This window comes from Haliotis rufescens, unplaced genomic scaffold (assembly GCF_023055435.1).
Source record: "Haliotis rufescens isolate VD_foot unplaced genomic scaffold, xgHalRufe1.0.p SCAF_3, whole genome shotgun sequence".
Taxonomy (NCBI): Eukaryota; Metazoa; Mollusca; class Gastropoda; order Lepetellida; family Haliotidae; genus Haliotis; species Haliotis rufescens.
Genome location: NW_025964001.1, coordinates 66278612 through 66305046, shown reverse-complemented (window position 1 = coordinate 66305046; position 26435 = coordinate 66278612). Strand labels below are relative to the sequence as shown.

General features: G+C 40.8%; 1 protein-coding gene and 1 long non-coding RNA gene across 3 annotated transcripts; both read left to right on the top strand.

The window, feature by feature from the left end:
* Positions 1-393: 393 nt before the first annotated feature.
* LOC124151484 lies at positions 394-3981 on the top strand. The gene is made up of 2 exons (XR_007223217.1): positions 394-2047; positions 2191-3981. It is a non-coding gene; the product is annotated as an uncharacterized LOC124151484 (long non-coding RNA).
* Positions 3982-21768: 17787 nt separating this feature from the next.
* Positions 21769-25953, top strand: LOC124151483 (NF-kappa-B inhibitor cactus). 2 transcript variants are annotated; one of them, XM_046523972.2, is made up of 5 exons: positions 21769-22441; positions 23071-23423; positions 23590-23678; positions 23849-24114; positions 24254-25953. In XM_046523972.2, the coding sequence occupies exons 1-4, from the start codon at positions 21960-21962 to the stop codon at positions 24089-24091; spliced, it is 1167 nt and encodes a 388-aa protein (XP_046379928.2). In that variant the 5' UTR covers positions 21769-21959; the 3' UTR covers positions 24092-24114; positions 24254-25953. The 2 variants fall into 2 exon arrangements, with proteins under 2 accessions (XP_046379928.2, XP_046379927.2); XM_046523971.2 differs by having other exon boundaries at positions 21770-22441; positions 23849-24082.
* Positions 25954-26435: the final 482 nt, after the last annotated feature.

Genomic DNA, 26435 nt, shown 5'->3' with positions numbered 1-26435 from the left:
ACCAGTTTGCTTGTATAGGATATCATTACCGGTTTTTCAAAAGCTTTAAAAAGGCCTTTCAGACTTGGTATGATTCATGGCGGGTTAAGGGTCAGCACAGATTTTGCCGCTCCATTCGTTGACATGATATGACATCACATGCTTAAGGACGAAATGGTCTGTCAAACTTGATCTAGATACATGTATGTACCTCATTTATTTATGTCATGGTGCCATCTCGATAATTACACAGGGGCACGGGTGGCCCAGTCGTCTAAGGCGCCGCGTTTCGCTGTGCAGAGTTGTGTCCCTTGGGCACGCCAGAAACAAATGATTGTGGGTTCGAATCCTGGTTCGCCCCGATAATGTTTCTAGGTTTGTCAGCACCATACCCGTGCTCGTGGGTTTCACCGAAGTGGTAAACGTCTGAGACATGCATCACTTCGTGCTTTCCTCCCACATTAAGCTGACACGCCGTGATATAACTGGAATACTGTTAAAAGCGGTGTTAAACCAAACTCACTCACTCACGATAATTACTCAAAGTTTACATTTCTTGATTACCAGCTACAGTAGTTGCTGGAAGAGGATGAGACGAGGATGTGACCTGTGTGGCGTGATTAGAAAAAGTGGGTGATCTCTCGGATTGGAATATTGACTACTGAAGAACCCTTTTATGGGGAAAACTTGTTATGAAATTATTGCAATGACCAAACAGGACAAGACTGTGGTTAAACTGTTAAGTGGATAATTATTATTCTTATTTGCTTGTCTGTGAATCAGATGAAAATGTCACCAAATATCAGCACTGTTGTAACTAGGGCTGTAACGATTCATGATACCTACGATATCATTGGTACTAAGGTACACACGCTACTTGAATGGTCAGTTTGTGAGATCGTCATACACTTAAAATAGAAACTGATAGAGTTACTTCCCGTAGTGGCAGAAGTAGCATAGCGCAGGTTGTAAGCATGGCGGAATACAAGGACGTGGTGATAGAGGACCTGCCTGCTATTAAACTATTACATTTAATAACCATCCCTTCATTTAAAACTGTTTTGTTCTTGGTTTTTTTGTTAACACGTTTTTGATATGATACTAAGTAAATGTTTGAATCCAGAGGTTTTAGAATTATATTTCAGTGATTTTATGATTTTTTCCTATTTGTAGATGTATCATGATACCAGTGCTATCGTCAGTCTGTATTGTGATACGTATTGTATCGCAAGGTGCAATGTGATACGTATTGTATCGCAAGGTGCAATGTGATACGTATTGTATCGCAAGGTGCAATGCGATACTCAGCTCTAGTTGTAACTATCTAACAAATTAAGCCACGTAAGAAAACATGAATTAGGAAAACAATGATACTTAGCTTTCTGGCCATCGCCTCTCATTTTGACGAGCGCAGTAGTTGGGTTGGCTCAGTGTTGGGCTGCTGCCTTGGCGGTGTCCTAGGTTCTATTCCCCTCTAGATATGGTGTCCATTGTCTCTCAAACACACCCTGAAATAGAGCAGGGATGCTCCAACTCTCCCATGTATGACAGACCCAGGAAGACCAGGGGTAGAATAGGTCTTCAGCAACCCATACTTGCCATAAAACCCATGAGGCGAATAAACTTGTCATGAAAGGCAAATAACGGGATCGGGTGGTCAGGTTGACTTGGTTGATACATGTCATCGTATCCCCATTAAGTGGATCGATGCTCATGATGTCAGTCACTGGATTGTCTGGTCCAGACCCAATTATTTACAGACCGCTGTCATATAGCTGGAATATTGCTGATTGTGGTGTTAAGCAACAAACAAACATGTATGATAATGTATAATGTGCTGCTTTCATGTTCTTACATTTCGAGGAGAAGGCTGTTTAAATCATAGCGAGCTGCCAGGGTACTGAATGTGCTGTACATATTTTGCTATGTGTTTTATACATGTTGTCAACCCATGTTAAACATCAACAATATCATTGATAAAAGGATTTCACATTGTTCAAGAGTTATTCCTTCGGTAATCCAAGCTTCATTTTGAATGAAGGAAATTGTTTCACAATAATACTAGAAGGTCATGATACGATACGTATCATGATACATAGGTCACGATGGATATGTATCGTGATACACATATTTTCTGTCAAATCTTGTGGAAACTTCTTAACTTTAATTAGTTTCATAATAATACTATTAGGGGTGAAACGATACAGGAAGGTCACGATACGATACATATCATGATGGATATGTATCAGGATACGCATATTTTCGTCAATCGTCGCACTAAAACTCACGATGCACCGGTGTATCGTTTCACCCCGAAATACTATTATAGTATTTGAAAAGATAGAAGTGGATTTGTTTTTGACAAGTTTCCTTGTGAAAACTGGCGATTGTTGAGTATAGATATTCCCATTCTAACATGCCGAGTCAGCAAGTGTCCACAAGCCCAGTGTTGTGTGGCCCTGAACACCAGCTTGTTGTTTAGTGATCTGATGACAGGAGGCAGGTCAACAGCTGGGATGGAATTTATTGAAGTCAGAGCAGAATTTCTGTCAATGGAAAGAGCTGACAGTTGACTCAGAATTGACACATGGCTACTGATGAGCAATGGGAACTTACATGCAGGATCTTCAGATGGAGCAAGTGCTTCATCTGGGTGATCCACATCTAGCTTTCAAGGTTATGTCTCGCGTGCAAAGAATATATTTTTTCAGGTTTATTTTAGCCCAAATGGTGAATATTTATGATGACATTATCTTCTAGAAACAATTTTGAAATTCAGAATAAATACAAATCTGGGATGTCTCCCATTTGATTTCACTGAATATTTCCTTTGAATAAAATGAGTGATTGCAACGTTTGTGTCTGGCGCATTCAAACCCAAATGGTTTTTTTGTTCAACTTTCTTACAAATATATGCCTTTCTGAATAGCTGTTCCCTTATTTTTATTCATCAGTATATTTCTTTCCAAAGTTTCATCCAATAACATATGAAGTAGAGGTTTTCGCAAAATGAACTTGGCACTGAGACCACCATAAGTCTCTGTTAAGAATTGGCTATGACCATCTTAAGTCTATGTTAAGAATGGGCTACGACCATCTAAAGTCTTTGTCACGAATTGGCTACGACCATCTTAAGTCTCTGTTAAGAATCAGCACTGTGACAGTCATAGCTATAAGATGATTTTGGAATGAGGCCCATTAGTCATTACAATTCATTTTGTGACAGATACGCAGGTATTAGCAGTAGAAACTAACACTATTGTCTCCATAGTCCCACTAACTTATACCAAAACCCTTAAAAAGGGCAAATTCCTACTAGTCCTTTTGATACCTTACTATTGGGCAGTTTGACAAGGATGAAAGGACTAGTCCCAGTGTCTGATACTGGTCATGGTTTCCCAGCAGCATGACATTGCCGTGTGTTTTGTCTATGCCCTGAGATGACATGTGTACAGGTGTGTAATATTCATGTGCTTCACCTCCCCATATTGTACAAAGCACTTGTTGAAGGAAGCAAACACAGTCATCAAAAAGGAATTTGATTTTTGTGTATGTGTTCTATTTTAATTTTGATCCAATTTAGGATTATGATACAAGATGAAGCCTATGTTCTTTAATATTTGCAAAATATTTTTAGAATTCTAATAATTTAATAAAATTGTAGTGTTTATTCTCTCATGTGCAAGTAGCCAAGACCTTAGGTTGTCTGCAGAATTATTGGAAACAAACAAGAGAAATCTGTATATGAATTATAAGGTTTTTATTCAACAATGTACTGACAATAAAGACATGGCTTTAAGGGAGGATTTCTATGTAATGTTGAATTAACTTCTTATATTGAGAATTTTTGTTCTGAATTTTGTAAAGTAGCTGGCGTTGGTGGTGTTTGTAGATTATTTCCCATTTGTACATATTTTGGGGAGTACATGTAAAACAATCTGTTGTATGCATAAGTAATCAACTTATTTAAACATACCTTGTAAATAAACTTTTTTTTACAAATATAGAGTTGTATTTTGTAAAGATTTTAGATTTGATTTCTTTTGATGGCATTCGAGATACTAAGAATGGGTCACCAGGTATGCCAGGGTTGAAATGACGTGGGCCTCTGATTGTCACCTGGCTGATTGTGTGACATCAAGGTTAAAGTGGCCTTAGATGGGCCTCTGATTATCACCTGGCTGATTGTGTGACATCAAGGTTAAAGTGGCCTTAGATAGGCCTCTGATTGTCACCTGGCTGATTGTGTGACATCAAGGTTAAAGTGGCCTTAGATGGGGCTCTGATTGTCACCTGGCTGATTGTGTGACATCAAGGTTAAAGTGGCCTAAGATGGGCCTCTGATTGTCACCTGGCTGATTGTGTGACATCAAGGTTAAAGTGGCCTTAGATGGGGCTCTGATTGTCACCTGGCTGATTGTGTGACATCAAGGTTAAAGTGGCCTAAGATGGGCCTCTGATTGTCACCTGGCTGATTGTGTGACATCAAGGTTAAAGTGGCCTTAGATGGGCCTCTGATTGTCACCTGGCTGATTGTGTGACATCAAGGTTAAAGTGGCCTTAGATGGGCCTCTGATTGTCACCTGGCTGATTGTGTGACATCAAGGTTAAAGTGGCCTAAGATGGGGCTCTGATTGTCACCTGGCTGATTGTGTGACATCAAGGTTAAAGTGGCCTAAGATGGGGCTCTGATTGTCACCTGGCTGATTGTGTGACATCAAGGTTAAAGTGGCCTTAGATGGGCCTCTGATTGTAACCTGGCTGATTGTGTGACATCAAGGTTAAAGTGGCCTAAGATGGGGCTCTGATTGTCACCTGGCTGATTGTGTGACATCAAGGTTAAAGTGGCCTAAGATGGGGCTCTGATTGTCACCTGGCTGATTGTGTGACATCAAGGTTAAAGTGGCCTTAGATGGGCCTCTGATTGTAACCTGGCTGATTGTGTGACATCAAGGTTAAAGTGGCCTAAGATGGGCCTCTGATTGTCACCTGGCTGATTGTGCGACATCAAGGTTAAAGTGGCCTTAGATGGGCCTCTGATTGTCACCTGGCTGATTGTGTGACATCAAGGTTAAAGTGGCCTAAGATGGGCCTCTGATTGTCACCTGGCTGATTGTGTGACATCAAGGTTAAAGTGGCCTAAGATGGGCCTCTGATTGTCACCTGGCTGATTGTGTGACATCAAGGTTAAAGTGGCCTTAGATGGGCCTCTGATTGTCACCTGGCTGATTGTGTGACATCAAGGTTAAAGTGGCCTTAGATGGGGCTTCTTATTGTCACCTGGCTGATTGTGTGACATCAAGGTTAAAGTGGCCTAAGATGGGCCTCTGATTGTCACCTGGCTGATTGTGTGACATCAAGGTTAAAGTGGCCTTAGATGGGCCTCTGATTGTAACCTGGCTGATTGTGTGACATCAAGGTTAAAGTGGCCTTAGATGGGGCTCTGATTGTCACCTGGCTGATTGTGTGACATCAAGGTTAAAGTGGCCTTAGATGGGGCTTCTGATTGTCACCTGGCTGATTGTGTGACATCAAGGTTAAAGCGTTTACCCGTGAAGAGATAATTTAAACCATGTCAGACAGTCAGTCACCCAAGTCACAAATCTGATCCCTACACCAGGCTACTATGTATTCATCATTTGATAATGCAATAGTCATCGACCGCACTAGTATATGTACAGAGATCTGATGCGTAAGCCAGCAGGAGTTATCTCCCCCTACCGGAAAGGCCGCCATTCCATTTCCGGGAGGGCGTGCGCATGCTTTCAAGAGGGCGCCACAACCGGTTCTGGGGAGGAGGAGGACATAAGAAGCGCTCGTAAACTTTAATCTTTTTTAAAAAAATGATCAGAAGCGCACGGGTTTTGTTTTTTTGTAGTTGAAGAAGACTTCCCTTTGAAAACATCTACAAATCGGGCGCCAGTATCGTTGAAGATGCTGAACAGAGACTCGTCGACCCTGACCAGGCTGGTGGACGCCAAATTACTACAAAAATCGTTCTTATCATTATTAAAAATAGAGGTGCCGTTTTCGCCCGACACGTAGTAGCCGTTTTCGCCAAATGCGGTGCCGTTTTCGCCAGAGAAATCGGTGACGTTTTGCTGAGGTGCCGTTTTAGCCTGCACCCAGTTGGATCCACTCCCTCGCCTATAAAAAAAAGAAGAGCGAAGCCACTGCGCACGTTTAATCTCCTATATCAGTCAGTCAGTCAGTCACTGCATTCTATGAGATCAACATGGAAAACAGCACAGAGAATTGGGATGTGGACTTGGAACTCACGAAGACAGAAGCATTGCCATCGCCTCCATGGCTATGTAGCATGTGCCAAGGCCGTCTTCCAGTCTACGCTCTTGGCACTAAGGCACGTGATGGGACGTTTCAGTGCGTCTATTGTAACACCGTCCTGAAGGACACTTACGTGAGGCGTTTAACCGACACCAGTAAGTGTCCTGTCAGAAGACAGATGACAGTCCATCCATGCCTTTGTAGCACAGCGGGCGGTCGGGTAGCCTAGTGGTTAAAGCGTTCGCTCGTCACGCCGAAGACCCGGGTTCGATTCCAAACATGGGTACAATGTGTGAAGCCCATTTCTGGTGACCCCCGCCGTGATATTGCTGGAATACTGCTAAAAGCGGCGTAAAACCATACTCACTCACTCACTTGTAGCACAGCGCCTATGTGGGTGAGGAGGTAATCTTCAAGATCAAACAGCCCTTTTCAGGGCCACCCCACTCTCCCGAAGGAACGCTTTCATCATTGCTTTGCGACCTGTGAAGATTCCGGGGTAGAATAGGTCCCCATACTTGCCGTAAAAGGCGACTATGCTTGTCGTAAAAGGCGACTAACGGGATCGAGTGGTCAGGCTCGCTGACTTGGTTGATACATGTCATCGATCCCAATTGCGTGGATCGATGCTCATGATATCAATCACTGATTTGTCTGGTCCAGACTCTATTATTTTACAGACTGCTGTCATATAGCTGGAATATTGCTGAGTGCAGCGTTAAACAACAAACCAACCAACCAACCAATCATTGCTTTGCCTACCAACCACAACAACAAAAACTCCTCCCTCCACCACCTCCTTTTTTTTCGCTTTTTTTAAAATGAGGAAAGTGGAGGATTTTACGTGCGCTTCTGTTCATTTGTTTCCCTGCTCTGCATTAGGGGGATAGAACAACGACTGGTCGGCGCGGAGTCAGTATAATGTGTGAATCATGTTAAACTGTGGCATGGTATCTCAGTCGGCTAGCACTATGAAACTGGCATTAGTCCGGACTAGTACAACAGGCCTATCAAAGAAAACAAACAGAGCTAACAAGCTATGGAAAATGAACACACTTTTAAAAACGACAGCCGAACAATTTACAAAGAAAGACACAACCCCCATAAAGTTTGTTTCGTAATGCTTACAACCAGGCACATTTTCAATGGAACCAAACCGTGGGAATCACGCAGCGTATAACCATTCTGGGTTTGTTTTTTGTTTTTGTTTTTTGTTTGTTTTTTTAAGATGCGCGTACACACGAACACGTACACACACACACACACACACACACACACACACACACACACACGTCGCTATTTAAGTGCTGTAACACTGAACGCGACATTAAACCCCATTGTGCCTCTTCTCGCCTCGCATGTAAAAGTCGAGACATTACGTAGAGGGGAATGTCCGAGCAACTCTCCATTCCTTAAAAATAATGGAGCAGAGGCCCATTATTTTTAAGGAATGGAGAGTTACGAGGATATTCCCCAACTTAAAACTCATCCCTACTTTTACGCTTCAAGATAATGTACAGTTGACAAGCAACTCTCCATTCCTGAAAAATAATGGAGCGTTCAAACTATAGAATAGTCTGTCTTACAGACCCTGATACAAACATATATCAAATACAGCCCATGCAAGTCTATAATGTTTGGCAAGTCTAGATTACCGCAGTGTCTGAAAATGAAGAGAGTCACTGGGCTCCCTTTTATTATATTTTTATTACGATAACTGAACAACTGTTTTTTCTGTACGAGATGTTCATTTCAGAGACTAGATGTTAGTCTAACTATAGAATGACGTCACCGATGTGTTTTAATGTTGAATGAGTTCCAAGGGGCATAACTCATCTCCACCTAATGACCAACGTTTTGAAGCGGACGTAAAATACATCCAATTGATGTAAACTGCAGATAACGGACCCATCTCGAACCTGTTCTCTGATCCATCTAAACGATATTTCACTCATAAAACTTTGTGGATGTACTGCTGCTAGTATATGAGGGAGAGAGTGTAAGATCTGTAAAGTCTTGTCGTTTTATTTAATACGCTCTCCAATATACCCTAGCAGGTGTACATGTACAAAGTTTTATGAATGAAATATCGATGAGTTGTATATATTCCTGAGTTGTTTTGTCTTTGACGTAATGGGCGATCGAACCCAAATTTCGCAGATTGGTGTTCTCTGTAGCGGCCATATGTGTGTCGACTTAATCAAATCAAATTAATCAACTTTGGGCGCCATGACGTAGATGACAGAATAAGCCCCAGTACCACTTACTCACTCACGCACTCACTCACTCACTCACCAAGCCACTCACTCACCCACTCACCAAACCACTCACGCACTCACTCACACACTCACCAAACCACTCACTCACTCACCAAGCCACTCACCAAGCCACTCACTCACTCATCAAACCACTCACTCACTCACCGGCCCTCCCTACCACTTACATCCTCGCTCACTCACTCACTCACCAAACTACTCTCACTCACTCAATCACTCACCGGCCCTCCCTACCACTCACTCACTCACTCACTCACCAAACCACTCACTCAAGCGCTCACTCACTCACTCACTCACCAAACCACTCACTCACGCGCTCACTCACTCACTATCTCACTCACCAAACCACTCACGCGCTCAAGCACTCACTCACTAACCCACTCACTCACTCACTCACCGGCCCTCCCTACCACTCACATCCTCGCTCGCTCACTCACTCACCAAACCACTCACTCACTCACTCACCAAACCACTCACTCACTCACCAAACCACTCACTCACCCTCCCACCCAGTCACTCGAAATATAAGCCTAAACGGCGCATTTTGACAAACGCCGCGCAAAAGAGTTAACTATGTTTATACAGTTTCGAAACTGAAAGTCCTTCATAATATCTCTTGAAATGTGCGTATCTTCATGTTCGTCATCTGAAATCGCCATTCCACAAACCCCCCTCTCATCCTGCTTCAGCATTTCCATTTCCATGTCAATATTCCAAGTTTCTATATCCTGTACACGCACTCACTGATGCGTGGAACTAGAACTTGTGTTTTATCCCTAGTAACTGAACTTGTTCCGCGTGTTATACAAGTGTTTGCCCGCTATGTACACATCTCTCCAGAACTGTTCTGCGGGGGATGTGCTTCCTTCATGGCCTCGCGTGTATCGATATTACAAGCCGGAATTTGTGAGATGAAAAATATGCATAGTTTCATCCTCAGAAAACGTAACTTAGTAAAGCTAACTGATTCACACTGTATTTCCTCTCCATTGTCATCCATACAGCTGCCAAATGCGACCCGTGAAGATCGGGGCAGAGATTAGGTCTTTAGCAACCCATGCTTGCCGTAAGGGGCGACTGTGCTAAGAGGCGACTAACGGGATCGGGTTGTCACGCTTGCATATCATCGTGTCCCAATTGCGTGGATCGATGCTTGTGATGTCAATCACTGGATTGTCTGGTCCAGACTTGATTATTTACAGACCGCCGTCATATAGCTGGAATATTGCTGAGTGCGGCGTTAAACATCAAACCAGCCAACCCAATGTGCGTACAGAGGAATGGTATACCTCCCTTCCTGTCTGATCCTTGATTACGGAAATGCGTCAGCCTACTGGCGATTTTACTGCAAATCTACTCCAACACTATGACTGTACCAAGAGCAGTTTTCTGTACTAGTCCTCGTAATAAATCTGACCGCCTCCGTGGTCTAGTGGTAGAGCGTCCGCCCGGAGAGCGGAAGGTCCGGGGCTCGATCCCCGGCCGCGTCACACCAAAAAACGTTAAAAGATGGTACTTGTTGTTACCCTGTCAGGCGCTCGGCATTAAGGGGCTAAAACAAGGACTGGTCGGCTCGGAGTCAGTATACTGTGTCTGAGTGGGGTATTCATGTCAAACTGCGGCATGGTATCTCAGTGAGCTAGCACTATAAATCGGCATCAGTCCGGACTAGTACAAGCAGCCACACAAACACACACACGTACATGCACGTCACTTTATAAGTGCGATAATCTTGGACGCGACGTTAAACCCCATTTCACCTCACCTCGTAATAAATCTCGATGGTGAAATCTCAATATGCCGCATTCTAAATTTATGGGTTTTCACGATAACATACATATGTTCTTTGAAAGCATATTTCCCCCGATTAGAACATTTATTGATTTAGTTTGAAAATTAATTTTTATGGTCACAATTGCTATATACATTTTTTTTCATAAGACGTGAATAGGTTGGGTTTAATGTCGCATTGAACAGTATTCCAGTTATATCACGGCGTGTCAGCTAAATGTGGGAGGAAAACCCGAAGTGACGTTTACCACTTTGGTGAAACCCGCGAGCACGGTATGGTACTGACAAACCTAGAAACATAGTCGGGGCGAACCGGGTGTCTGGTGCGCCAAAGGGAGGCAACTTTGTACAGCGTTGCGGTGCCTTAGCCGAACAGATGATGATTGTTCTATTCATTTCAAGTGAGACATTACTATCTCACATGGTGCCGTTGTATAAAGCGATCATAGCGCTAAGGTGATCGTAACTCCCATACCTTAACATAGACCTACGACAGTCGTAGCACTAAGGTTTTGTACAACGGCATCCAGATACCTATAGCTGTGGGGGCGGTCGGGTAGCCTAGTGGTTGAAGCGTTCGCTCGTCACGCCGAAGACCCGGGTTCGATTCCCGACATGGGTACAATGTATGTAGCCCATTTCTGGTGTCCCCCGCCGTGATATTGCTGGAATATTGCTAAAAGCGGCGTAAAACCATACTCACTCACTCACTTACTCTATAGCTGTGTGTGGCACGCCAGGCTTGTGATTTCCAGAAAAAGATCACAATTTGAATATGAAATTAATGTTTCATGCTTCGATGTTGGAAGACATACTGCATTTCCTCATCACATGCCTAGAACTGTGTTATATTTTTAGGCTGAAGGAATTTGCTTTGCCTTTTGCAGAAAGCATGTATCATTTCCGCTAAATATATGCTAACGAAAAACAAAGCCCTCTAGGTAAGGAAGTTAACTCTTCGACTCGTATTTCAAAGAAAGATGTCAGGTGTATATAAATTTATTTCTCCCAACCGTAAAATTATTTAATTTATTTTAAATTAAATTCCGTAAACCACAATACAAATATTGGAAGAATAAACAAAACGTACGACATATGCTTCTACAGATCATCACAGACTTATATGTTACGAGTCCGTGACAATTATGTAATGCACATACGGAAAAACCACCCTATCGACCTGCCTGACAACAAGCAAACACAAGGTGAATACTTTCGAGTACCGATCCGAATTTTCGGGGACCAGAAAGTTCATCGGTTTAAGCGAGAATTCAAGACAACACATAATTCTGGTTCGAGTAAACGAGGTTTCGCTGTAGCGTCTGTGAGAAGGAACGCAATATATTCCATGCCATTCATCAACTACAAAAACAGTTCAATACAGTAAACTACGGTTATAACGAACTCAAATGGACCACTGATTTAAGTTCGTTATAACCGTAGTTCGTTATAAGCATACATTCAACATCAATACAGCAAATGGAGGGGACCGAAAATTAAGTTCGTAATAGCCGTCAGTTCGTTATAAGCGTGTGCGTTATAAACGTATTTTACTGTAGATTATATACTTCCAGGTTGTACTATTTGTCCGCGTTCAAGTGCCAATCCCAGAATGTCAGCTGCGTGGTATATGGGTCTTTCAGTAATTTCAAAGTTCATTTCCTCAATCCATTAAGGAAATGCATCGTGTGGCGGATTAAAAATCCCCCAGATTGACATCATGGGGCATGTAGGCCGGCACTAACTAGTTTCAACCTTCGGACGTTAGTCACAGTTCAACAGATCAACTTTAGAGCGATTCATGTGACGGGAAATATTCCCATTTAGCTAGGTTTATGCTAATGTCACCAAAATAGAATATATTCAGTTCTACAAAGGCATTTTCAAGTAGATGCAGAAATACAAATATATGGTTGATCACACTTTCATGAAATCATAGATTTGTCGTCTAAGGCGCCGCGATTCGTGTCCAGAGTTGCGTCAAGAAAACGCCAGAAACCTATGAGTGTGGGTTCGAATCCCGGTTCGCCCCGATTATGTTTCTAGGTTTGTCAGCACCATACCCGTGCTCGTGGCTTTCACCAAAGTGGTAAACGTCTGAGACCTGCATCACTTCGGGCTTTCCTCCCACATTAAGCTGACACGCCGCGATATAACTGGAATAATGTTAAAAGCGGCGTTAAACCTAACTCACTCACTCACTAGCGGTATACTTAATGTCATGGCTTCTTCAATGTAACATTGAATACTTCAATGTCAAACATTGGAAACTAATATTGATACCAACAATCATATATACATACACAGTTGGAGAGAAATACATGGCAGGAATCTAATCTTAAATGCCAATGGAGAAAACCCGTGAAGATTCCGGGGTAGAATAGGTCTTCAGCAACCCATGCTTGCCGTAAAAGGTGACTCTGCTTGTCGTAAAAGGCGACTAACAGGGTCGGGTGGTCAGGCTCACTGACTTGGTTGATGCATGTCATCGATCCCAATTGCGTGGATCGATGTTCATGATATTAATCACTGGATTGTCAGGTCCAGACTCGATTATTTACACACCGCCGTCATATAGCTGGAATATTGCTGAGTGCGGCGTTAAACAACAAAGCAACCAAGCCAATGGGGAAAGACATTTAATGTGGCGTTGCTGCTACAAAGCATCGTTATACAACAGTCATACATTTCTTGTCTCAATTCCACAAACAGAATAAAATATTGTCAGTTGTTTAAAGTAATAACGCCAAAATGATTTTCATTTTGTAACTTTGATGAGTATTTCTGTTACAATGTTCACTGGTTCAAGACACCAAGAATCTCACCCGATTGTGTTTGGATATCAAATATATCTACACGAGTCGATAAAAATTTTAAACGCGTTTTGGATGATACGTACATTTTTTTCTTCGCTGTTATAAATCCGTGGCATACATGGTCGGCCCCTAAGAATGGAAAAGTGAAAAGGATGATTTCAAATTCAAGTGATTTGAAAAGTGAATCGCAACGTAAAGAGAAATTTAACTATGAGCCAATTTGTGACACAAGAGGATCTTTTTACCATAAGTCTTTACTGTAGTTACAATGCGCTCGTAACGCTCCTAAAAATTAGAATTAGTCAAATACATGTTAGGTATTTGAAAATCGCTTCCCCTAAACCACTAAAATAAGCCCTTTGGGAACACTTTAGCATTACCTAGATACTTAAAGCCATGTAAACAATAACGTTATGTAAATGAATAACCGATACAAGAATTCTGTATATTTTCTCAGGACATCTTATTTCCTTATTTTGGGACTTCATTCCAATTTAGTTCTCGAAACATCGTATATTCCAAAGAATGGACACTTGGTGTAATTATTCATATACACAAAAGGACCAATATGTGATATGAATAATGACAGAGGTCTAACATTCTCCAGCATCCTCAGCATTTGTATTTATTTCAATAATAAATATAGAAATGGTATTTTGGTCTTAGACAAGAAGAAGCGGAGTTGAAACGTGGGTTCTCCGGATCCACTACGGAAAACATATTTATTTTACAGGCAATTATACATAGATATATGCAGGGTAAACATAGAAAATTACATGCATTTTGGTGGACTTCTCTAAAACATTTCATTTAAGTTATAGATGTAAATTATGTTTTTTATTTTGTTCTCACAGGATAAGTTAAAAATAGGAAGGTTATTATGTAATTTCTATTAGGATGTAAAATTGTGTGTTAGAAACAACGGTATACATTCAGTGGTTTTTACAGGTGTGCGACAAGGATGTGTGCCATTTCCCTTCTCATTCTATATTAATGAACTTTCCAGACACATTAAACGTAAACATAAATGGGATATGAAAATACATCCAGAAATTATGACATTATTATTGTTCCTCTTTGCAGAAAATATTGTTATGTTCTCAAGTACTGTAAAGGAGTGAGTGGGTGAGTATGGTTTTACGCCGCTTTTAGCAATATCATGGCGATTCTATAAAGGTTATTAGACATACATTGTAAAAATCGGTAGCTCAAAGTTAATATGGTGACCCCCCTCACACACACACACACACACACACACACACACACAATACTCACAATTTCTAAGGTTTGCCCAATTCTTGTTTAATCAGCTCTGAAGTAGCTCTTGGTGTGTGTGTGTGTGTGTGTGTGGGGGGGGGGGGAGTAATTGAATCAGTTCATATTTATACGCGTAATAGATTCCAATGAATTGGTGTATGGAGAGTGTACTTGAACGTTAACCGTTATATATTTCACCATATTACAGTTATTTTCGAACTTTCATATGTACACATTGGATAACTTTCATATCTTCTATATGCACACACTGGATAACTTTCATATGCACACATCGGATAACTTTCATCTGGATATCGGATAACTTTCATATGCACACATTGGATTACTTTCATATGAGCACATTATATAACTTTCATATGCACACATTGGATAACTTTCACGTGCATACATTGGATAACTTTCATAGGTACACATTGGATAACATTCAATGTGAACACATCGGATAACTTCCATATGCACACATTGGATAACTTTCATATGCACACATTGGATACCTTTCATATGAAGACATCAGATAACTTTCATATGCACACATCAGATAATTTTCATATGCACACATTGGATAACTTTCATATGCAAACATCGGATAACTTTCATATGCACACATTGGATAACTTTCATATGCCAAATTGGATAACTTTCATATGTACTCATCGGATAACTTTCATATGAACACATTGGATAACTTTCATATGAACATATCTGATAACTTTCATATGCATTCATCAGATAACTTTCATATGCATTCATCAGATAACTTTCATATGCATTTATCAGATAACTTTCATAACGATTTCGAGAGGCATTGTTCATGTCCTGCATTCTGTGGATCATGTTGACCGCAAGGGCCTCAGCACACCTGTTACTACCCGTGAAGATCCGGGTTAGAATAGGTCTTCAGCAACCCATACTTGCCGTAAAAGACGACTATGCTTGTCGTAAGAGGCGATTAACGGGATCGGGTGGTCAGGCTCGCTGACTTTGTTTATGCATGTCATCGTATCCCAAATGCGTGGATCGATGCTTATATCAATCACTGGATTGTCTGGTCCAGACTCGATTATTTACAGACCGCCGTCATAGAGCTGGAATATTGCTGAGTGCGGCGTAAACAATAGACAAACAAAACTTTGGTCTACAGAATGAACAGACTCGATTCACAACGATTATAACTGACTGACTGACTGATTGAGTATTGTTTTACGCCGCTTTTAGCAATATTTCAGCAATATCATGGCGGGGGACACCAGAAATGGGCTTCACACATTGTACCCATGTGGGGAATCGAACCCGGGTCTTCGGCGTGACGAGCGAACGCTTTAACCACTAGGCTACCCGACCGCCCTACAACGATTATAATGTAGGTGAACGACGGGTGTCGTTATTATGCTGATGATGTGTATGTGTTCATGTCCCGGGTCCTTCCTGCCCCACACTGAAACACAGTGTCATGTGTTCTCAGGCAAGTAACTTTGTTCAAAATATGCCTGTTCACTCAGCAGCAAATGGGTACCCGGTAGGATGGACGGTAATGTGTACGCGAAACCTACAGGCTTCTAGCAGCTTGGGTTGTATACTCCCCAGGGAGCTGATAATGCAATTTGACTGATCCATTGACTGGGTAATTGTGTCGCGTTGTGAGCTCCCTTTAGCGCACATATATACGGCGCAATAGACTATGTATTTACTCTTATTATGCCGCGTAAATTAAATATGTAGGTTAGGGTGCAGCCTAAAGTCACAGTCACATGCTACAGGCTGGTATAGTTTCCTTGTGAACAAGACCTCGTAAAACAATAATACTCAGCTGGTGTAGGAAAACCCAACCCGGAAAAAAAACAGATGACGGCAATAGATATATATCTTAATTTACTTCCATAAACGACGAGGATTTCTCGGGGAATATTTGAAACCTTTAGGCATTTTGAATGAATTGTAAGTTGTTTTATGATAGTAATGAATTCCTCTTGATATTCTTGGAAGTGATGATTATATATATGAAGATTTTAAATCACAAGTTGCGTATGGAATTATCCTGAGGACATGAGGCATGTCGTCACAGCGTGCTGGTGGACTTTTATAGCGTTAGCATTTGAAGATTTGGCATTGTCAGTTATGAACCATATTGGGGCTTTCTCACGGGGGGCCCAGTCGTCTAAGGCGCCGCGATTCGCTGTGCAGAGTTGCGTCCCTTGGGAATCTCGGTTCGCCCCGATTATGTTTCTAGGTTTGTCAGCACCATACCCGTGCTCGTGGGTTTCACCGAAGTGGTAAACGTCTGAGACCTGCATCACTTCGGGCTTTCCTCCCACATTAAGCTGACACGCCGCGATATAACTGGAATACTGTTAAAAGCGGCGTTAAACCAAACTTACTCACTCACTCACTGAAAGCAGCATAAAACCATACTCACTCACTCTTGTCAATGATTCGGTTCTTCTTAAACTCTGTTCCATGGATGGAGCTTAATAAACGGCATTGTTTAGATTTGTTTTTTGTTTTAATTCTCTTTAATTAGCCACAGGGATTTGGCAAAAGCGAAACACTTGCATAACATTTTCCAATAGGATAATTACACAGACATTGGAATAATACATGAAAAGTCGTTAACACTATTAACTCCGAACTGAGGCCCCATGTGAAGCCCTTTCTTCTTATAAGCGTCACTTAGTTGCAAAATAAGTGTTTGCCCGGGGATACTTTTAAGAAACAGTTGATTGAATTGATACAATAGGTGGATCGCCTGATACAGGGTCCATTACAACAAGAACGGACAACTCAAGCGCAACACGTGCCATTCGTGACCAACTCGTGTTATTCCGGGACAAGACGAATCTTCTTGCAGGTTACGGAAAGGGGCGAGTGGTGACGAATGCACACGTGCGTTACCCCGTTAATGACACACAATACAAAACACTGTCTATAGGTTTAAAGTACAACCTATTTCCTCCACATTGGGGATCACTGGTCTAAAAACTAAACTTGAAACAAACAACATAGCATTGCCTTTGTCTTTGATCAATGAGTTGTAGGGTTTGTCACTTAAAGGGGTCGGGATAGAATAGGTCTTCAGCAACCCATGCTTGCCGTAAAAGGCGACTATGCTTGTCGTAAGAGGCGACTAACGGTATCAGGCTCGCTGACTTGGTTGATGCATGTCATCGTATTCCAATTGCGTGGATCGATGCTCATGATGTTATTCACTGGATTGTCTGGTCCAGACTCGATTATTCTCTACCAAATGATGCAATTCTCTACCCAACATTTGACTGCAACATTAAGGTAATCTGAAAGTGGGGGATAAAACCCGAACGTGACCTCTAGCACGAGATATGCACACGAGGCTGTAAACGATCACAAATTTTCCACCTCCGGGGATTACCCGTTGCTAAATATAGAACACGAAAGCCACAGATGGGATTGGGGAAGTGGTATACTTGCTGTCACTACTGCCACAATATACCCATTAAGTAACGAGTATACTAGTACGCTGTGGAGTATGAAGGTATACTCATGACGTATCCAAATGTATACCCATGAAGTTAAAATAATTAAAATATACCCGCACAGTATTAATATTTACTATTTGCAGTATATAATGTACTCGTGAGGTTTGGACTATACTCGTAAGGTAGCGAATTATAACCATCAAGCTTCCAAATACATACATAAATATATAAAATATCAACTTATTCTCATTAACTATCAAAATATTCGTAAAGTATCGAAATATATATGTACTCCTGAAATCAAACCTCTAAACGTTTAAGCTCAAATTTCTTTTTTTGTAAATTCATTCAAAATGCAAGAAAAGCGACAAGGGGCTTATCACAGATTACTGGAGAATAGTAGGTATCATTAAAATATTTGGAAAATTTAATAATTTAAAAAAAATAAACGTTGCAAGGAAGTACAACTTTAAGTGTCCCATGAGAACAAGTTTCATCATTATTTCTCTCGTGGGGAAATACAGGACGCAAACCAGGGTGATTCTTAGACTAACATTTAGTCTCTGAAATCTTATACAGTAAACTACGGTTATAACGAACTTAAAGGGACCACTAAATTTAGTTCGTAATAACCGTAGTTCGTTATAAGCACATACACAGCATATATACATCAAATGGACGGGGCCAAAAAACAGTTCGTTATATCCGTCAGTTCGTTATAAGAGTGTTCGTTATAAACGTTGTATACTGTATTACACAATATCCTTCTTGACTCTAAAAAATATAAATAATCCCTATGCTGTGGAATAGAGCTAGCTTGAGCTGGCTAGACTTGCTTTTGTATGAGTTTCTCGATTATTATTTTTTCATAAAATAAATATATTCCAAGGTCATGGTGCAGGACGAGGTGATACTATGTCGTGGAGATTACATTCCGAAGAAGTTCCTTAAGTTCTGACTAACATTTCCGCCATTGTTACTTATATTCCGAAGGTAAGAAGTGATAAAATGAATGAACATGAAATCAAGATTGTTATGTAAGACATATTTGCAACATGAACCATAATTAATAATACATATTTTGTGGAGTTAAACGTCATGTTATTCTAATAATGGATCTTAAAGTTGATGAAACAAGAAGGTCGATGACGACGACGGCAATGATGATACTGACGACGAGGATGACGCAAGATCGTAGATAATGAAGTAAATGAAATAATTAGATCGATACCAGCTATAAATGATGATGATGATGATGATGATGATGATGATGATATTGGTGGTTATCATCACGATGAATCGAGAAGAACGATTGCAGCAATGCTGGTTGGGACAATGATGATGATGATGATGATGATGATGATGATGAATCGAGAAGGTTATTATTTCAATAATAATGACGATTATGGTCTACGAGCGGGTTTTGGGCCGACAGATAAACGTCATAAGAAGGACGAATCTTGTATTCGCATCCGTGATCAGCGGGTCCTTGAACGGCTAAGGGAAGCAACTCTGTGTGATACATTGTATACCGCTAGTGAGTGAGTGAGTTAGGTTTAACGCCGCTTTTAACATTATTCCAGTTATATCGCGGCGTGTCAGCTTAATGTGGGAGGAAAGCCCGAAGTGATGCAGGTCTCAGACGTTTACCACTTCGGTGAAACCCACGAGCACGGGTATGGTGCTGACAAACCTAGAAACATAATCGGGGCGAACCGGGATTCGAACCCACAATCATAGGTTTCTGGCGTGCCCAAGGGACGCAACTCTGCACAGCGAATCGCGGCGCCTTAGACGACTGGGCCACCTGTGCCCCCGTATACCGCTAGTGCTACTGTACACTAATAGATGTGATAAGAACATGGAGCATTGTGATAATGCTAACAGTTTTCAGTGAGACTTTTTACAACATTAATTAATCTATTGGTACTAACTAAAATAGCACGTGCAGGTGTAGCTGTTAATATACAGGAAAACGATATGCCTACAGATTGATCAAAATCATAACGTGTGAGGTATGTTCAAGCTAAATGTACGATTCATGTTTTCATTCTGAAATTAAGAGGGTCTGCGGTAGCATTATTGTTTGAACGTTGACTAATGGTCCGGATTCGATTCCCCACACGTGGTTTGTTGGTTTGTTGTTTTACGCCGCACTCAGCAATATTCCAGCTATATGACGGTGGTCTGTATTTAATCGAGTCTGGACCAGACAATCCAGTGAATAACATCATGAACATCGATCCACGCAATTGGAATCGATGACATGATTCAACCAAGTCAGCGAGCCTGACCACCCGATCCCGTTAGTCGCCTCTTACGACAAGCATAGTCACCTTCTACGACAAGCATGGGTTGCTGAAGACCTATTCTACCCCGGATCTTCACGGGCCGTAAGTTATGTTCAAGCTGAATGCACGATTCTGTAATTACGAGGGTGTGGGTAGCGGGGATGGCCTGTGTTCGATTCCCCACACGTGCTCAGTGACATGTCAGGTCCAGTGGTGGTGCCCGGCCCTCGGGTCGATGTGTCCGGAATATAGCAGTAAATTGTACTCCCTCAATCACTCTGTCACAGAGAAATGTGTGGTTCTTCTGCCTATTTATAACGCCATTTTCAGTGAAGGGGTACTCAAATGAAACTTTGAAATTTTGCATACTTTCACAGAATTTTTTGGATGATACGAGGGCCCATAGTATCGGAATACATACAGAAATATTTGTTTTCGCGTGACATAAAAAAACGGGTTACCCAAGATATTATAATAAACTATAAAATATGTATCACTGCCGTTTATACACTATATGGACAGAAATACAGAACGGTCACTGTAATCCCATAAAAATTTACGTATCGCCCACATCGAGCCAATCCCATATTTAATAATTGTTACACACATATTTACATGATCAAGTAGCCCTATTACACCGGCTCTGGTTCATTACCCAGTTCAAATATAACCCGTTGGACTACTCAACATTCCGACCCATTCGGGACCACTCGTGTCATTCCGGGGCTTGTGTAGGTAGTAGACAAATGAGAGTTGTTAAATGATGAATCCGAATGATGAATGAGTCGGTCATGGTCGCCCACGCGGTGACTTGACCGGTCGGCGGTCTATACTAATCTGAGTTGAAAGTGAGTTGACACATAACCAGTCAAACTCACACAGAGAGGTTGCAATGGGGCTTAATGTTAATAAATTAGCATAACAAAATGTGGATAAAAAACGATTAAAATTTAATTAAGAAACATAGAGAAATATAGCCACGCGGATATTCATTTACCATTTCTTCTGCGTTGAAAATCAATACCCCATGCGAAACTTGCCAAGCTGCACCAAATTCCCGGTAAGAAAGAAGTGGTTTTGATAAAAATCAAGACATTTTTAACATCCGTTCTATCACAACGCATTGTATAAAACCCACCATGTTGATTAGAAAGTTATATTAGGAAAACGAACATTATTTCAGATTCAGTTGTACTTTTCCAAGAATTTATTTAACGTTTTAGATTTTGTAATATATTTTTGACTGCAGGGTGTCATATTTACTATCTTAATATCACATTTAATTCATGTGAATCGCTTCCTTGTTAAGCGAGACAACATATATATACTATTAACTAATTTAACTAAACAACAAGTGTGTGTCTCAGTTAATTCTATTTACTGCTGCGTGAATTTTACCTAGGGCTTTGATAATATTGTCACTTTGACATAAAACACCATAAATATGAACAGTAGTCACTTTTAGTGCATTCATTCAAGGAGGTCTTACTTGTTTACTGGTATTAGCTACACGCTTGAGTACGCTAACGCCCAGCCAATGACTGCACACAACTAAGGGGATTCCCCTTCTTCCTTACAAGGCCCTACATGTCACGTGAATTTTTAGCTCCAATATCTGGGCTAGTGAATTTATCCTGGTCTCACTTCCCTCGGGTTTTACCGACCATATTGTATAGTATATAACACCCGTGTACTCAGTCTCAGGGGTATATTTGTGAACAGTGGACTGAAGTTCTATCCGATTTGTGAACTGGAACAGCATCACTTGCTTTACTACAGTACAGACACGTAGTCATGTACCGCACTGCCGACTGTGTCAATATGGAGGATAAGGACGATCTTCAAGTTGACTGCGCGATGGTTGAGCCAAATTCACAAGCAAGAATCCGTTGTGGGTTTGAGAATATTCGACAAGAAATCAAGAAGTTAAATAACTCCTCGGCGAAGACGGAGGGACAGAGAGAGGATTCTGGGATATTTTCATTTGAACAGAGCTTGAAGTCGGTGGACGATGTTTGTGACAATGACATGGTGGACGGGTCTTTACTTGAGGAAATTACCAAGATGCAGATTTCGGAGCCAGAAATTACGTCAGAATACAAAAAGTGCTTGGAAACACACCACGAAGACGATGGATATCACAGTAAATCTATGACAGACATTCACAAAACATGGGGAGAGTTTGGTTTGTCAGTTGAAGAAGGAGGGCCCGTCAACATACCCGGGATTTCACAGGAAGCAATAGAAGCATACATGCAAGACGACGATGGCGACACGTAAGTGCAAATGTTTATTCATTGTTCTTAATTTTACTTATTTTAATGCACACGAAAGGGACAAAGGGTTTTGCTCTGCTGTAGTTTAATGGAGGCGCAGGGCAGTGCAGCGGGCCGTTGAAGCGAGGTTATATGCGCAGTAAAGTTTTGCGCAGCCATGGAGGTCAAAGTCTCCTTTGTGTGTCGGTTATTACGTGGGTTCGCAAATAGCGCGGTGGAAAGACCCAAAATGCGACGTAGTCAACCTAGAGATCTTTTGTCACGGGAAAGTCCAAATGCGTCATAGATAGCCGTTTGTGTCAGGGCGTACATTTAGCGTCCTGGTGACGTGAGCCAAACAATCCCAGCTGAGATCAGTAATAGGGCTTACATTGATGATGGGAAATTTATGCAACTTAAAAAATGGGGGCGTTCCCGGGGTAATTAAGTCCGTATTTTTCGATTAATTTTACAATCATATTTTTTTAAGTACGTGTTTTACATTTCATATATTCATGTGGAACAAGGTGACATTATCGTTTATATAATATTACACAGGAAAAGATATTTTTGAAAATGTACATTTGGAAATATTATTTTTATTAATTTAACATATGAGCGAGATATTTATTTGATACTTTGATTTACAGACAACTTCACATGGCAATCATTCAACTGGCTGAGTCAATTGCACTGCAGCTGATCAACTTGGCACCAAATCATGAATGGTTAAACTTGGTCAACACTCTTCTTCAAACACCCCTTCACCTTGCCGTCATCACACGACAGGAGAAGATTGTCAGGAGACTGATGGCTGCTGGTGCTTCTGTTGATGTTCGAGATCTCCATGGCAACACACCCCTTCACATAGCAACCCGCGAAGGTTACCAGGAGATTGTCAACCATTTGTTGAAACCAGTTTGCTATGAAGAAACACAAGAAAACAAATACGAAATCCCTTACCAGAGGGTACCTCAGGACCTCGAAGCCAAAAATTATGAAGGTAAATATATAAAAGTACCATGCATTTCAGTGTAAATTATTATTGAATCTACAAGTTTATTGTGAAATATTGGTGTTATAACACCAAATCGGGAATCATGATAATTTTTAGACATGCAGACTAACAGTTGTATGATGATGCTGATGTTTTGACTTGTTTGTTTCAGGCCATACCTGTCTCCATCTCGCCGCCCTTGGAACACACACAAGGGTCATGGAGTCGCTCATCAAGAAAGCAGCCAAAGTTAACGCCCAGGTAAGCTAATCTCACATCAGAAACAAACAAGTCAACATCATTTTGTCTGTTATACATTGTCTTCTCTCTCTGGTCATTTTTTTCCTAAATAGGAGATCTATTTAAGATGTATTGTTCAACCCAACATCTTAGTTTTGAATTAATTTTTATATGTAATTCTGTCTCTGCAGGATGGCAAAAGTGGTCGCACTGTTCTTCATTATGCTGCTGAGACTGGAAACCGAATTCTGCTGGAGTTTCTCCTTGGATGCAAACGCCTTGACCTTGACAGCTGTACATACGGTGGGCTGACCCCCATTGTCCTGGCTGCAGGAAGAAAGTTCGGAGATGTTGTCGGAATTCTCCAAGCCCATGGCGCCGATTGTTCCAGCTTGCAGGATGACACAGAGGATGAAGATGAAGATGTACGTTGACAAGAACATACCAAGTTTAATATGTAAATATTTACCAATCAATGTGATTTATTCATCTTTTTTCATTGTCATTGACTAGTTAAAAAACGATTGAATTAAAAGAACTTTGAAAAAAGACCTAAGTGTAATACATATACTTATGTATCTTCCTCATCTTTACAGATGATTGATGATTTCTGCATTGCTGGTGAGCCGTTGTTGCGATAGAGGAAAGCCGGCTTTACGACAGAGTTGGTAAATTTCGAGATTCTCATTTTGATGAGGAAAACACTATAACTACCCGTGTGTAGTTGATACAAAGACACTCCAAGGCCAGCCCGAGGGATATTAGAGCTGTGCAGTCTGATCTGAGTGCGAGCCAATCAGAAATGTGGAACCACAACACCAGCCAATGAGAGGCCACCTTCCAGACAGCAAATGAAGCCGTGGTTCTTCTCGGAGTTGAGGTTCCATGAAAACTAATCAAAGGACTCCTATAGACAATTGAGACGATGTGATCAGTTGAAGTTCTAAGACATTCACAAAGCAGTTGATGTCGATAAATATTCGGCATCTTGGTGTTAAGGGTCCAACACCAGGCGTAATTCCGTTCAGCGCCACCTACATTCAGCCATTTCATGTGATGACGTGTCAGTGTTGATCTTGGATCTTTGGTTTATGTTAGTCTTCAAAATATTACTTTTTGTTATGAATATTTAAAAAATATCTATTTATAGATAAATCGTGAAGGAAAACGTTTTCTCATGTCCCTGTCCCCAAAGCATCAGCTCTTTTCACGGAGGGTTCAAAGTCGTGCTTTCCCCCATCATAAATATTAATTTAGCTCACTTGGGTTTATGAGCATATGACAAATATTGTCCATCTGTGTACGCTTTAAAATATCTGTTCAACTTGATTAAAAATTCAAAGCTTAACTAACTTGCAATTCATTTTACTTGAAATTTCTGAATTATTTATGAATTGCACTAAATAATTAAAAGTCAAAGTTAAGATGGGATGTTTTCAAAACATTGTCACTGGCAGTTAATCGAGGCTGTTGCAGACAATTTTGAGAAAATAGCCCTCATCTTAATGTTAAAAAACTTGTTAGCTCATACTTGTTTTCATTTATTGAATGACAGACCAGAGGAGGAACAAAAATAGATAAAAATAGTTTAAATATATTTGATATTCCTGACCACTCTAGTTTTGACAAGCAATATGATATGACACGGTTTCTAAAACTCTTAGAAAAAGTAACTTATTGAATGATAAATAATGAATACTCTCTGGTCACTGAATACAGCTAATAGTGTCACAGCTCTATGACAAGAGAACACGTGAATAGTTATACCATGGAAAATGTCCTGCATTTAATACAGATTTTGCTGTAATGTCCAATCAAAACCAACAGATGCAGAGAACTTGATATGAAAAATAGGATAATTTGTTTGGGGAAAAAGTCTGTTTACAATATAAAAAATTTGGCCTTAAGTTTAAAGTTGTTTCTACATAAATAAACTTAATATATTTTAATAAAGTACTAATTTTCACAGAATAATCCATCAATACCAAATAATCATGATAATTGAGTTACTTTTTTAATGAACCTGGCTATTGACCCAGGGACATTCCATAAAGTGATCTTTACACTAAAGTGGTCATAACTCCCATGCCTTTTCAGGCTTACCACAGTGCGAAGGTCACTTTGTGGAACCCAGGTTCTCAAAGATCCAAGATATTGTTGACAAATTGTGCAATAATTTTGCCAATGAGTTGATGTAGCAAATCTGCTTTTGTAAATAGATTGTTTTTGTTATGTAGTTAGATGAGTTGTGTATATAACTTGAATAATTTATTTTTAATAAAATGTGAAATATATACTTTCTGTGTTAGTTTTGAACTATGCTGCAGCGAAGAGGGTACCGACTTCACCCCTACAGTGCCCCAACCAGGTACCCCAGGTTACCATGGTTACAGGCGCCCAGGGTGCATTTTTTTTCAAATCGATCTTAGCGCTAATGTGATTGTAACTCCCATACCTTATCATAGACTTACGACTGTCTTAGCGCTAAGATTGTTTGTACAACGCCACCCAGGGCCCACTTGTACAAAGTGATCTTAGCGCTAAGACGATCGTAAGCCTATCTTAAAGTATGGGAGTTACGATCATCTTAGCGCTAAGATCGCTTTATGCAAGTGGGCCCTGTTGTGATCAGGGATATTATGGAAGCAGGATAGCTATTATTGCTGATAGTATACTACCCTAAACAAGTTAAAGAACTCTCAACTCTTCCATTAACTATAGTAATTTGAAAGAGTTGATTGTTCTATAACTTCTTTTGTGTAGTATATTTCATAGAGT

Coding starts and splice junctions, on each gene's coding strand:
- LOC124151483 (XM_046523971.2), top strand. CDS start 21,960: ATGTACCGCACTGCCGACTGTGTCAATATGGAGGATAAGGACGATCTT. Junction 23,679..23,848: donor CAGCCAAAGTTAACGCCCAG/GTAAGCTAATCT, acceptor CTGTCTCTGCAG/GATGGCAAAAGTGGTCGCAC. Junction 24,083..24,253: donor CAGAGGATGAAGATGAAGAT/GTACGTTGACAA, acceptor TCATCTTTACAG/ATGATTGATGATTTCTGCAT.